At 45.0% G+C, this 15262-nt stretch overlaps 1 protein-coding gene across 12 annotated transcripts in view; it reads left to right on the plus strand.

The window, feature by feature from the left end:
* Window positions 1-15262, plus strand: part of prdm16 (PR/SET domain 16) — a 771474-nt gene that overhangs the window by 722893 nt on the left and 33319 nt on the right. For 11 of the 12 annotated variants that reach the window (XM_033047847.1, XM_033047848.1, XM_033047851.1 and 8 more), the window contains 4 exons: window positions 3107-3276; window positions 6283-6360; window positions 11800-11978; window positions 14084-14258. In XM_033047847.1, coding sequence (XP_032903738.1) covers window positions 3107-3276; window positions 6283-6360; window positions 11800-11978; window positions 14084-14258 — 602 coding nt within the window. The remainder of the gene's footprint in view (window positions 1-3106; window positions 3277-6282; window positions 6361-11799; window positions 11979-14083; window positions 14259-15262) is intronic. The other variant, XM_033047849.1, reaches the window with a different exon arrangement.

The following is a 15262-nucleotide window of genomic DNA, read 5'->3' on the forward strand; positions in this document are numbered from 1 at the left end:
CATGTCAGCACTCTACCCCCAATACCATATGCCCTAATTTTGCCCACTAATCTCCTATGTGGAACCTTATCAAATGCTTTCTGAAAGTCTCATCCTTGTGGAAGTGCAATGTGTGTGGCCGGCACAAGTCCAACCACCCCAGAGTTGGCCAATAGACCCAGGAAACTGGACATCTCCAGCCATACATTCACCTGGGTTTCCCCCTGTGTTATAGCTGCCAGCACACACACAGCACCAGGAGTAATGTACAGTTACTAACTTCAAAATCCTGCTGTGCCTGTAAAATGCCTGTGAAAACTGAGTACAAGTATTTCATTCTGTTACCTATATTGGAAACACTATGGACCATCATCTCCAGCTTCACCATTATCACAATCTGAAGAAGGGTCCTGACTCAAAACATCACCTGTTCCTAATCTCCAGAGATGCTGCCTGTCCCACTGAGTTACTCCAGCACATTGTATCTATCTTTGGCATAAACCTGCATCTGCAGTTCCTTCCCACACACCTCCAGCTGTTTGTTCCTTCCTCCAGCTGCTCAGTGATATCCTGGCACTAGGGCATCACGGTGGCCCAGCGGTAGAGTTGCTGCCTCACTTTGCCAGAGACCCAGGTTCGATTCTGACTACAGGTTCTGTCTGTATGGCATTTGTACGTTCTCCCCATGACCTGCGTGGGTTTTCTCCGGGATCTCTGGTTCCTTCCCACACTACAAAAACGTACAAGTTTGTAGGCTAATTGGCCTGGTATAATTGTAAATTGTCCCTAGTTTGTGTAGGATAGTGTTAGTGTGCGGGGATGGCTGGTGGGCCGAAAGGCTTATTTCTGTGCTGTATCTCTAAACTAAACTATACTAAACTGAAAGGAAGTGTAGGAAAGAACTGCAGATGTTGGTTTAAATCGAAGATAGACACAAAATGCTGGAGTAACTCAGCGGGACAGGCAGCATCTCTGGAGAGAAGGAATGGGTGACGTTTTGGGTCGAGTCTGAAGAAGGGTCTCGACCTGGAAAGTCACCCATTCCATCTCTCCGGAGATGCAACCTGTCCTGCTGAGTTACTCCAGCATTTTGAGTCTACATGGGATGATGCAGTAATGATGATCCTTGAGTAATCCTTGATCCTTTTGCATCAAGGATGTCCATTTTTTTTTCAAGTTTGGTTACATTTGTTATGTAAGCAACACTGCAGCCAATTTGCCACAGTAGGGTCCACAGATATAAGTAAATAACTGTGTGGGATAAAGTTGGCATGGGCACCAGGAGAATGTTGTTACTTTGAACAGTGCTGTGGGAATGTTTACATCCAATTGAATAGGCACGGGGTTTGAAGTCTCAGCTGGAAGGCAGCACCTCTGATACAGCGTTGGAGTGTCATGCCAGATTATGTGTTCGGTTTCTGAGGTGGGACTTAAACGCATAACCTTCTGACTCAGAGCTGGGAGTGTGACTTACAGAGCTAAGGCTGAGAAGCATATCATGTGAACAGGTTCAAAATTAATCCACTAATACAGTCATTTCTAGCCACATTGTTTTCAATTTCATTAGTCATTCCTTAGTTTCTGAATGTTTTCCTGGTTGTCCACTAGTTTCTGCTTTTATCGGGATTTTTGTTTGCAAACACTCCTTCAACAATTAAGGCCGTATTTATTTTATGCATCATGTTTTGTGAATAAAGACTTTAGCTAAGATACCCATGACGTTTAATCACAATCCGACATATATCTTGTACAAATATACATGCATATTGTGTTTGTGCTGTTTGACCCTCCACATAGGATGGGGCTGTGTGTCATTGTGTCTCTGCAGTGGGTTCACATTGATCAGTGAACAATCTCTGACACTCACCACCCAGGATCACTTGGGACAAGTGGGCTAGAGTTGAGGGTGTTGTGAAGTTATCTTTGCCAGAGATAGTCAGCATTAAGAAGTGGCAAGCCGTGAATCGGGACACCTCAATACTGGAGGTATATCACAGTCACGGACAGTTTTACTTTCACTCCAATGCTAGAGGAGTCTAGACCCCATCTGATTCAGACAGGCGTGAAGCAGGAGGGGTATAGACAATCTTCCAAGCTTCAGATTGTTGCTGCTTGCTGTGTGGATTCAGTGCAATATCACACCCGGTGTTTGAGGTAGACCAGTGACATGGGATCACCTGGTTATCAACCAAGATTGGTCATGCTCTTGACTAATTCAATAGTCTAGCTTTAAAAAGCAATTTCCTTTACCGAGAGAATCTCAAATGAGAAATTTAATATTGTAAAATTAGATTCGATCTATCTGTGAAGGAAATCGAGAAGCAGAATTATTCCATGCAGCCCATCAAATCTACTCTGCCATTCAATCATGGCTGATCTATCTTTCACTCTCAACCCCATTCTCCTGCCTTCTCCTCATAACCCCTGACACCTTGGTTCTAAAGGGTGATCAGGAACATGCAGAAAGATGGGTCCTGCCACAGATCATCCACGGTTACATTGAATGGCGGTGCAGGTTTGAGGGACATAATGGTCTGTTCCCTTTGCTATTATTATATTCCAATGTATTTGTGCTGGTGTATCAAGACCACAAGGAATTGCAGAGAGCTTTGGATGTAGCCCAGTCTAACAAACAGTCCTGACTTCCCACCGTTGACTCCACTTGCACCAAACTGCCGTCATAATCAAAGATCTGGTCATTCCTTCTTCTCCCTGCTCCTGTTGGGCAGAAGGTACAGAAAGCGTGCACCACCAGATTGAGGAACAGCTTCTTCCCCTCTGCTTGCAGGATTATGAATGGTCCTTCTATAAGCTAGGACTTTGACCGATTCATCTCTCCCCCATTGCAGACATTGGACTGTCTCTGGAACTGATACTCTACAATGCTGAGAACTATATTCTGCACTCTCTAGCTTCCCCTTTGCTCTGCCTATTGTACTTGTAGTTTGACTAGATTGTATTTATGTATAGTATTATCTGATCTGATTAGATAGCATGCAAAACAAAGCTTTTCATGCACCTCGGTGCACGTGACATTAATAAACCTAAACCTATCAGGTAAGGGTAGCTCTAATTTGTTATTCCTTCCTGCTTGGAAGTTTGGAAATGATGTTGTGATCTTTTACAGATGGCTGCTATGGAGACCATGACGGAGAAGTTGGAGAGTTTTGGTACATTGAAAATGGACACCATGGGTGCTCTGCAACCCTCTCCACACCATGGCTTCAACTTCCGATCACCCCCATCCACCATCTCAGATGCCATTCTCCGCAAAGGGAAGGAGCGTTACACGTGCAGGTTAGAGGCACCCAGCCGACACACTATGCCTTGGAGAGGGACCTTAGCAGACAGGCCATAGTGTCTACCCACACCCTGCAGAAACCATCTCTGACATAAAGTTTTACGTAGTCATGTATGGATATAGCCCCTTCTGCCCACATCAGAACTGTCCATCAAACACATGTTCACACTAATCCTACATGAATCCCACTTGATCGCGCCCACAAGCCACTCACCTGCACATGAGGGGCCATTTCATGATGAGCCATTAACTTCCCAAGCTGCACATTTGGGATACATTGCATCAAATTATTCAGACAGCACCCGTGGCCCATCTACCCCGTGCACATGTTTCACATGCGCTTCCACCCAAACTACATCAGTGCCTCCTGCAAGCATATCTGGCCATCCATCCATTTCTCCTGCACACATTTGGCTGTGAGCAGTTTTGGACACCATTTGTGAGGAGGGATGTGCTGGCATTGGAGAGGGCCCAGAGGATGTTTATGAGAATGATCTCAGGAATGAGTGGGTTAACATTTTATGAGCGTTTGAAAGCACTGGGCCTCTACTCGCTGGAGTTTAGAGGGGGGGGGGGGTCTCATTGAAACTTACTCAATGGAGAAAGGCCTGAATAGAGTGGATGTGGAGAGGATGTTTCCACTAGTGGGAGAGTCTAGGACCAGAGGCCATAGCCTCAGAATAAAAGGACTTACCATTAGAAAGGAGATGAGAAGGAATTTCTTCAGAGGGTAGTGAATCTGTGGAATTCTTTGCCACAGACAGCTGTGGAGGCCAAATCAATTGATATTTTTAAGGTGGAGATTGATAGGTTCTTGATTAGAATGGGTGTCAGGGGTTATTGGGAAAAGACAGGAGATTGGGGTTGAGAGGGAAAGATAGATCAGCCATGATTGGATGGCAGAGTAGACTTATAGCCATATAACCATATAACCATATAACAATTACAGCACGGAAACAGGCCATCTCGACCCTTCTAGTCTGTGCCGAACACGTATTCTCCCCTAGTCCCATATACTTGATGGGCCGAATGTCCTAATTCTGCTCCTAGAACTGGAGCAGATCCCCTGTGGATCTGTCATTCCCTGAATGATTGAACCATTCTTTGGGTGAAGAGGTTCCCCTGGAATTTTAACTGGATTTATTAATTGCAGGTTCATGGTTTTAGTTTTTACCTTCCTGCAGCCAAAGCCAGCTGAGACGATACGATAGAACTTTAATCATCCCAGGAGGGACATTGGTCTGGCAACAATCATAAAACACAACAATATACATGAAACATGAAATTAAAGTGACGAGTGGATGGAGCAGGACAATCTGACAATAGTTTCCTCCCAGTCCATTGCTGTCACATTTGTTAGGACGAGACCCAAGGCCAGCTTGCTTCCCGATCCCAGCTGTCAGTCTGTGCTGTATGTAGGATGGGAGCAGTAGGAAGAGAGAGACTGCTGGGGGCGAGGAGAGCATTGGAGATCAGATTCAGATTCAGATTCAATCTGTATTGTCATTGTGCAGTGTACAGTACAGAGACAACGAAATGCAGTTAGCATCTCACCCAGAAGAGTGAACATAGAATAATGGAACAGCAAATATATATATGTACATACATTAGCAATAGTGCAAATTTTCTGGGGGAAGGAGTGTCCGGGGGGGGGGTGACTGGCAATCACCAAGGTGCAGAGTTAAGTTGTGTAACTGGTGGAAACAGTGGCCGCGTTTGCTAAGAGAACAGAAACCTAGATCGTGGGGATCAAAGGTTGAAGCGGGATCACAGCTGTCAGGGATTGTATGAAAGTTGTTGGAAGGTTGTTGTTGTCACCAACTGATGAAGAAGTATTGCCCAGGAAGCAATGTGGAATGATGGGGGACCTGAGATGAGGGGGAGGTGTTGCTCTGGAAGTGTAGCTCTTTAACGGGGCCTTTATGTAGCAGGAGTCCCGTGGCAAATTCTGAAGCCTGAGGCCTACTCAGTGTTCTCAGTCACCCAGTGAAGGACTACTTCTGTACAAGAGCATTGACAAATTACTAGGAAGTGTCATCTGCAGCACTCCCCTGTGTTGTGATGGTTCAGATGCACATAGTCACTGGAGAAGATAAGTCACAGGCCTCATGGAATTCAATCTTACTGACGGATGTAGGAAACATGTTCCCGATGTTGGGGGAGTGCAGAACCAGGGGCCACAGTTTAAGAATAAGGAGTAAGCCATTTAGAACGGAGACGAGGAAACACCTTTTCTCACAGAGAGTGGTGAGTCTGTGGAATTCTCTGTCTCAGAGGGCGGTGAAGGCCGGTTCTCTGGAAACTTTCAAAAGAGAGCTAAATAGGCCTCTTGAAGATAGCGGAGTCAGGGGATATGGGGAGAAGGCAGGAACGGGGTACTGATTGGGGATGATCAGCCATGATCACATTGAATGGTGGTGCTGGCTTGAAGGGCTGAATGGCCTACTCCTGCACCTATTGTCTATTGTCTCTTGATGTTCCCCTCATTCCTCTGTGCCCTGCAACGTATTCTCCCTCACATGCCGATCGGATGAATCTCCTGAAGAGGTAGCTCACTCCTCACCCTCACAGACATAAAGTCCAGCACGGGGCAAGTTCCTCTTATCCACCAACACCACTCACCCTAGTCAGATTGTTTGGCTGAGTTTGACATGAATAAGCCGCTGTTTCCTTTGGTTCAACAAGAAGCTCAAGGCTCTAGTTTCTGGCATCCATCACTAACTGGGGACAGTAAAGCCATTTGAAATCAAAATTACATGCAAACGTCACTAAAATAAAACTTGCTGTAAGTCTTCTGTCAAGTTTAAGATATGTGATCATCACTACTCGCCTTAATTCCAGTAATGAACATTAATCACCGTACGGTGGTTACTTGACTCACACCATCACAGATAGACCCCACACATGAAGTACATCAACCTTGGATATATCTGTGTCTCATAAATTACAATAGATACCAAGAGAATTGCTTGTCCAGTACTAATAGTAATTTTCCCCTTCAGATACTGTGGGAAGATCTTTCCAAGATCAGCAAATCTTACTCGGCATCTCAGAACGCACACAGGAGAGCAGCCTTACAGGTAAGAATCAGGCCCACAATGGTTCAGTACTATTCAGGCCCGGTCTCCAGTAAACCATGTCATCTTGTATGCTCAGCATGCTACTGTATATCTTATGCTGGAAAGATACTAATGAGGTTCTCATGGCTTGCATTTGGTCTGTGTGGTAAACCTGCAACCACTCTTGAATACTGCGGCACCCACAGGATTCTTGTACTGGAGCTTTCACTATTGTGGCCCTTTCAGGAATCCAGTGAGGCTTCAAGTAACAACTAGGCTCTTTGTTCTAGGTGGTCCTGATGGCTCTCGGTGGCATAGGTCTCCCTTGCTCTCGCCGGTCCCCCTCGCCCTCGACCCTCCACCTTGCTCGCGGGTCACTCCTCACTCACAGTGGGGGGGGCCCCGTCAAAGCCGGTGGCTCGGGGCCAAGTTCGGGGTCTGCAGTGGGCGAGCCGGGCCTACCGGCGGGGCCACTGCCATCAGTCCGCGGCAAGCGTGTCCCCGGTCCACAGTGGCCAATATGCTGGCCACGTCATATCTACATCTGGCCCCGCGCTACTAATTCAGAAAACACTGCCGAACATGTACACAGTGCTTCAAAAGATTTGTGTTATGAAGAAAATGAAATAACACATTTCATTTCTGAACTGCAGCTAGAAATTCGCAAGCAATTAAAACTGCCCTTAGGAGTTGCAAGCAACATCATTTCCCCAGATTTACCTTGTTAAACTATTTCTCTGAAGATTAGCACATGAACAGGTTATTTAAATCGCGAGGCTTGGATATAAGCATAACTCGATGTTAACAGCGACAGATCACAACCTCACCTGATGCCATGGAGAATCAAGGAGAAAACTAAATGTGAACATTCCATCATAGTTGCACAAGCATATTGATTATCCAGAATGAAAACGGTCCATTCCCAATATGTTTGGAACTCGGTCATTTTTGGAGCCTTCGGTGTGGATTTTAGTTTCAGTTTTAGAGATACAGTGCAGAAACAGGCCCTTCGGCCCATCGGGTCTGCACCGACCACACATTAGGGACTATATTATATTTATACCAATCCAATTAACCTACAAACCTGTACGTCTTTGGAGTGTGGGAGGAAACCGAAGATCTCAGAAAAAACCCACGCAGGTCACGGGGAGGAGGGACAGACTCCCTACAGACAGCCCCCGTAGTCAGGATCGAACCCGGGTCTCTGGCGTTGTAAGGCAGCAACTCTACCGCTGGGCCACCGTGCTGCCCTTGGTCATTTTAGTTAGATGTTGGCATAAATCAATAATGTTTAGGATAAGAGAGGGGTGAAATCCACACTGATCCCAACACAAGCTTTTTGGAAAATCCCTCCATGTCATTGATGAGTAAGTAAGGGGGACATGTGTCAACATGTCGCGGGGTGACGACTGTTTGGTGGTGAGTAGTTGCCCCAAAGAATCTTACCTTGTTCTGGTCGCCGCTGGATTTTCAATATGTTGAACATTTTCGGCAACCTGCTGCGACTATGGCGGGTGCTGGCAGTTGCCGCAAAAATCACGTAAGTGGGACAGGCCCTTTTGGAAAAGCTTTTTGCAGCGTTTAAGATAAATATTTGTGGATGTTAATTTGATTGTGGATGAATGTTAGTTAGTTTAGTTTGTTGTCAAATACACCAGGGCCAGGGTGCTATGAAATCCCTTGTTGACATGAAGCCCACATAGTAAACAGCAGACACACAACAACAGTAAATAAAACAACATGTTTTAACAAGTGATGATTCCTTCGTGAAAATGGATTAAATCGTAAAATGATACTTGTTGGAAAAGCAAAGCAATAATTCCCTGCCCGTGCGTGTGAACGGGACGTAAGGGTTTAACTGCATTAGCCTTCACTCGGCTGGTCATTTCATCATCCTAACCAGATGCTACTGTTTATTTACCAGTGTGCAGGGAATGTGCTGTGCTAGGAGCCAGTGGGGACATGCAGATCGGGCAGAATTCACACGTGCTTCATTTTAAATCATCCAAAGAACTCTTGTTTATTTAGTTATAAAACTCAGGGTCATTTAAATATGCCGAGCCAAAAGGATCTACAAAATGGACACCCCTCCAATAAAATGGAAGGCATTCCCTGTTCTCATGTGATGCTAGCTGCTCTCCATTTGAACTTGTACCAGACAGATTACTCCGATACTGGCAACAGACAAGAATATAGATCAGAGTTATACTGCCACTCAAATGTCTGTCATATTTCAGCCTTCACTTTAATTTAGTTTGGTTCAGAGATACAGCATGGAAACAGGCCGTTCGGCCCACTGAGTCCGTGCTGACCAGACAGCTCCCGTAGTCAGGATAGAACCCTGGTCTCTGGTGCTGTATGGTAGCCACTCTACCGCTGTGCCATTGCATTTCAAATTAAATATATCAGGTTTTGATGTTAATGATTTTAAAATAATTTCCATTGCCTGTAATTACTTAAATACATTTAAACTGTTGGCAAATGATTTAAATGTACTCGAGACATTTGAGACCAGTTATAAATACCTTTGAAAGCAGCGAGCTGGATTCGGGGCCACAGGTTTTACTGCCTGAGGCCTAGGTGTTACTTGAAGCCTCACTAGTCTCTTGAAAGGGCCACAGTAATGAAGTCTCCAGTCAACGTATCCTGTGGGTGCTGCAGTATTTAAGTGGCTGCAGGTTTAACACACAGACCAAATGCGAGCAGTGGTTGGGACCAAACTGAATTTCTATTAAGATTTTACTGAACTAATGTAATGACTGGTTTTAGTGTTTGTAGTTTGTTAGTTGAAGGATAAATGTTAGAGTCTATCCACAAAGAACGCACATATTTTCTTCCAGGATCTGTTATGTCGCCGGAGAGGACAGCTAATTGAATTTGCTTTCAGTACTAGAAGTGAACTTGTTGATTTAGGCTATCCTTAGCTGCTGACTGGCCAGACTGTATCAGCCAAGATGGGAGCATTGACTAGGTGACTTAAACATGATCGGGCAGAGAAAGACCTGGACGCTAACAGCCCTCTCGTCCATCACCTATTCCTTCTTTTATCATTTAGACAGGTACATGGACAGGACATGTTTAGAGGGATATGGCAGGTGGGACTAGTGTAGATGGGACATTTGTGGCTGGTGTGGGCGAGTGGGGCTGAAGGGTCTGTATCCACACTGTACCACTCTTTGACTCTATTCACTCAGTCCCACCTCTTGGCTGTCAAAATAACGAATAGTTGTGCTTCTTCCCCTCCTGCCAACGTCTCCCACCACCGTAACTCTGTCATTCAGGAAGAATGCAGGAGAGTAGTGCACAAGGCCTTTCTGTTGTTCCCAGTCTCCTGGATCAATCCTGAGAAAATGCAACTGGCAGATTAAGGAATTTCAGAAGTGCAAAGAAAGAAGATTGATGCTGTTTAAATCTTTGCTGATTGCAGACGTCACTTTCTCATTCCCTGTTTGCCGCCTCAATTACCGATTGAAAACCCCCTGAGGATGATATTTTAGCTTCGTCAGCTCCTTTTTTTTTTTGTTCTCCCTCTCTTTCTTTCCGTATGCTTAGGTCATTTAGAAACAATTTGCCCTAACAAATGACTGGGATAATTTTCCCTGCAACTTTTCAAGTTGACTTTGAGGTAAACATGCGGCACATTGGATAGCGAGCCGAGGCTTTGTTTTAAAGCCCTTCATGGTTCACGGTGTGGAGCACTTCACTCGCACAGCGATTATCAGATTGTGCAAAGAGATCGTCTGATGAAGAGTGACCGCTGAAAGACCTCGGCATTGGAGCCAATGATCCGGGCACTGCTCTGATGACCAGACGCTCCAGATGAAGTAACTCTCGGTCCCTGGTGCACTAAACTAAACACTCAAGCTTTCTCGCCATTTGACAATTGCCTCTGACCCATGCCGTACCAGGGTCTTAAATTAGCAGCAGGCATTTTTTAGGCTGAACATAAAAGGATTCATCTGATTAAAAGTTTTGATGCCCAGTAATTTTCCCAGCACAATTAGCAGTGCAAGTGGAAATCTGCTGTTTGTACAGCAAAGTTAAATTGTGGTCTATCAATTCTATCAATAAACCCCAGGGAACAGCTCACAGACGGCACTGTGTGTTCTGTTCACCATGTGTTAACTCTTTGGAGCCCCAAGCCTTTTCCCCAAGTTCTCCTTTCACCCTGGCCAAGCTCACTAAGGTTGAGGTAAGGGATGGTAGTTCCATGGAATCCCCTTTTGTGTTGTGCCTCAGTTGTTCAGTCTGTGTCAGTGCGAGTGTCAGCAGGCAAGACCCAGATAGACACAAAAAGCTGGAGAAACTCAGCGGGTCGGACAGCATCTCTGGAGAGAAGAAATAAGTGACGTTTCGGGTCGAGACCCTTCTTCAGACTGGGACTCAGTGGAAAGGGAAACGAGAGATAATGGCGCTGATCATAAGGTCAGAAGGAAAAGGATTAGAATTAGGCCATTCGGCCCATCAAGTCTACTCCACCATTCAATCATGGCTGATCGTTATGTTTAAAAAGGAACTGCAGATGCTGGAAAATCGAAGGTACACAAAAATGCTGGAGAAACTCAGTGGGTGCAGCAGCATCTATGGAGCAAAGGAAATAGGCAATGTTTCGGGCCAAAACCCTTCTTCAGACTTCATGGCTGATCTATCTCTCCCTACTACCCCATTCTCCTGCCTTCTCCCCATAACCTCTAACACCTATATAGAGAGATATAGAACAAATGAATGAAAGATATGCCAGATGAGATAGCTGCTTGTTCTGTTGAGTTAACTTAAAATTAATGAAACCGTGACACAAGAGCCCATAATCTATGACAAATGATAAGACAACTGACTTGTATCGCACGAGAAAATATCCTCACTTTCCACATGTCCATTTTCCTTAATCCAAGTTATTAGGTAATTCTACTTTCAGCACTTTCAGAAGCTGCAAATGATGATTGATTCAGCTATGAATACATCCCACAATCAACACCGTAACAAAGATGATCACTCACACTGGCTATTTATAATGATATAGTATACACAGCACAGAAACACTCTACAATCTATCTGATCCACGCCTGTGTTTAGTCTTTAAATTCCTCCACTTATAACTCTTCTTCATCCTATTAACATCACATCCTACTACATTAGCCAGTTACTAAACTAAAACTAAAACACTCTGAAATTTAAACTTCCCCCGTGTGGAAACATCTTCTCTACATTTACTTTTATGTCCTCTTCATAATTTAGAGATCTTTGTTCAGTTTTCACTTGGCCCTCCCTTTAAGCGAGGATTTGAAATACTGATTGCAAGAACTGAAAGGAAGAATAATGAAGTGCTTGGGCATTTTGCTTTTTTCAGGGTTTATTAGTTGCAACATTATCATAAATTGACAAGAGCATTAATAAGCTTCCAGGTTGGAAGAAGTTTGACTGGAATACTCAGTTGTCCTAACTGTTTGCTTATACCTCTAGGTGTAAGTACTGTGACAGGTCATTCAGCATCTCCTCAAACCTGCAAAGGCATGTTCGCAACATCCACAATAAAGAGAAGCCATTCAAATGCCACTTGTGCAACCGTTGCTTTGGGCAGCAGACCAATCTGGATCGCCACCTCAAGAAACACGAGAATGAGAGCATCCCAGGTAAGGCAGGTCAGTCTCTCTCTCTCTCACTATTGGCAGGGCCTCTGCTCAAAGGAACATTCCTGGACACAGCAGTACTGTAGTTATGTTGGTAGATGGTGAGCCAGGGCTTTGACATAAGCCCGCTCTGGCCAATTTACAAAATCAAACGCAGTTTCACAAAATTCTGAAATAGAAGTGTGTTTTCACAGAAGTGACGATGAAGCAGCCACATTGTTGCTAAAGCCCTACTGGGGTGGCTACAGTCGCCATTTGTACAATTTCGCCCAATTTCAATCCGCTGACTTATTTTTTTTAAACTTTCTCTCTCTCCCCTCTCTTTTCCAAACCCTGTGAATCACGGTGATATATTTTAGTCCAAGTCATTATTATTATCGCCATTATTTTGCTTATTGGTCATTTACCGACAGATGGCACAATGGGCTAAGTGTTCGGCTGGCAACCGGAAGGTAGCTGGTTCGAATCCCGCTTGGAGTGCATACTGTCGTTGTGTCCTTGGGCAAGACACTTCACCCACCTTTGCCTGTGTGTGTCCTTGGGCAAGACACTTTGCCCACCTTTGCCTGTGTGTGTGGATGTAATTATGTGAAGCACTTTGGGGTCAATGCAAGTTGACTAAAAATGTGCTATATAAATAAAGAAATTTAAATTAAATTAAAATTTAAATTTCTTTATTTATATAGCACAACTTCTGCAGGTTTTGCCCTTTTGAATCCATTGATTGATTGAAAGGTACAGCATAGAAACAGACCCTTCAGCCCACCGATTCCAAACACAGATCACCCGTTCACAGTAGTTCTACGTTATCCCACTTCCACATCCGCTCCCTGCTCACTCGTGGCAGGGGATAATTAATCTACAAACCCACCTGCCTTGGAATAAAGGAAGAAACGTGAGAATCCGGTGGAAACCCGGTCACAGGGAGAACATGCAAACTCCACACAGACAGCACCCGCGGTCAGAATTGAACCCAGGTCCGTGTCGCAGTGAGGCCGCAGCACTACCAGCTGCGCCACCGTTAAATTGGTCCGCCCAGGCAGGGCGACCTGCAGCAGAGTATAAAATCTATCAGAGTCCTTATCAGTGCAGTTCATGACACATACAGCATACAAAAGCAGTGGGCGTACAAGAGATAGCCGTTCCATGTGACCTGCCCCATGTACTCAGTTGTCTTGACCATCGTCTTGAGGCTTTCTTTCATCTTTTGTGTGTTGTGTGCTATCTAGAAAAATAGGTCCCAAGGAAAGAAGAAAATCAGGATAATCTCCAATTTCTCTCTTATAGCTGAGTGAAACTAGCCCTTGGGATCAGTGACCATGACTTGTATTGTTTGGCACCTATGTGTTGTGTGATTTAAGGGCCTGTCCCACCAGCATGCGACTGCATGTGGCGAGCGCGACCTAACGTGGTCGCTTGAGCTGTACGGCCTCACGGGGCCGGTCCCACTTCGATCGCCAGAGCCGTACGGAGTTGTGCGGAGCTGGTCCCGACATCGCGCAGGGCTCCGAAAAACTGACACTGTCCAAAAATTCCGTGCGGTAACGGCCTGTCGGCCCGCAGCCGCATTGAGGCCGTACGCAGCGCCTCAACATCGTACGCAGCAGCTTGACGGCGTATGCCGGCGTGCGATGACGTCACCGCCCGGCGTGCCGTTGCGTGATGACATAACCGGCCAACGCCGTGCGACGTCCAAATTCAGTCGGCCCGCCTCCTGCCCAGCTGATTGGTGAGTATGATGTCGGGACCAGCCCCGCACAACTCCAGACGGCTGGAAGTGGGACCGGCCCCGCGAGGTCGTACGTCTCAAGCCACCATGTTCGGTCGCGCTAGACGCATGCAATCGCATGCTGGTGGGACAGGCCCTTTACTCTCTGACCCTCTTTTGAAGATAAACAATGAGGTACTTCTCACCACTGATTTTTTGTATCCAGGTTCTTGCTCACGAACAGACTCAAAACTGATCATGAGCGTGACCATGCAGTCAACAACAAACGTTGGCATGAGATGCTATTTTATGAATGGTAGATGAGAAGGGAGTGCGGAGTATAGATTTGCACCCGATGTTTCACGATTCCTGTGGACAGTAAACCTCATCCTCTCCTCTTTCTTTGCAGTGAGCCAGCAGTCTGGGGTCTCATCCAACCACCTGGGCACCAGTGCATTTTCCCCCAACTCCGAGTTAGACAACACTGCACTTTTGGAAGAGAAGGAGGAATCGTACTTCTCGGAAATCCGGAATTTCATTGGGAACAATGACCTCAGCCAGGCTTCCAGTTCAGCAGACAAAAGGTGACCATAATAAGCACTGTAGTAAGCTGCACACAATACGTGGAGCTAAAGTGGGAGTCAGTTCTATCTATGTACCTGTCTAACTGTAGGTATGTTACAAAACGTACCTTCAGCGGCACTGCAATTCTGCCACTGGCCGTGTGCGCGATTTTGGCGTGTTTGAGGGGGGGGGCGGGGTTAACACTGGGGTTTTTTCCGACCTGGTCCTGAATTATATTTTGTTGGAGTGTAAGATGTTGCTAAAGAATCGTTCTGACGGCCGTTCTGTGTTTTAAAAAAAAAAATTCACCCGACAAGTTAATCGCTGGAATGATTTTAAAATCAGCTTCTGAAGCCGTCAATGCCGACAACTGGGGCCGGATTTTATGGAGGACCAGGTAAAAGAAAGTAGTTTATTTTTATGTATAAAAGTGTTTCTTAAGGTATTTAATTCACATTTTAAGTTGCGAAACGGTGATTTAGTCCCTGAACGAACCGGCAGTGTATTTGCTGCAGATATGGCGGACTAATTTCACCGCATCCTGAACGTTCTAAATGGTCCCGTTCCAGAAAATCCCACTCGCAAGCTAATTTAAATGGCCATTAATTTACAGGTATTAAACATTAAATTCCTTCCATTTGGCCTATAAACCCATGACAATGAGATTTTAAAATTATGTTATATTCTGAATTCTTGTGTGAATGTTACTTGGACACTTAGGCTATTTAAAAATGTTAATCTATTCTTAAGAAATGGATAGATGTTTAGATCTAGTAATTGAATTTTGTAATTAGCTACAATTAGGTAACTAACTAATTCTATGCTTTACTTTAAAGTCATCTAAGTAAGATTGTTTCATATTTGTTTCAGAATGCTTCAATCGATAATAACTGAACATTTCTTTCAGTTCTCTTAAATTTTAAGAAAGTTATGGGCTTTTAAATGTTCTCGATCACAGCTTTTGTGTTAAGTCAATGAAAAAGCAATAGGGAACAAGATGCTAATTTCCGAGTATGAGAATGGC

Source organism: Amblyraja radiata, chromosome 31 (genome assembly GCF_010909765.2).
Source record: "Amblyraja radiata isolate CabotCenter1 chromosome 31, sAmbRad1.1.pri, whole genome shotgun sequence".
Taxonomy (NCBI): domain Eukaryota; kingdom Metazoa; phylum Chordata; class Chondrichthyes; order Rajiformes; family Rajidae; genus Amblyraja; species Amblyraja radiata.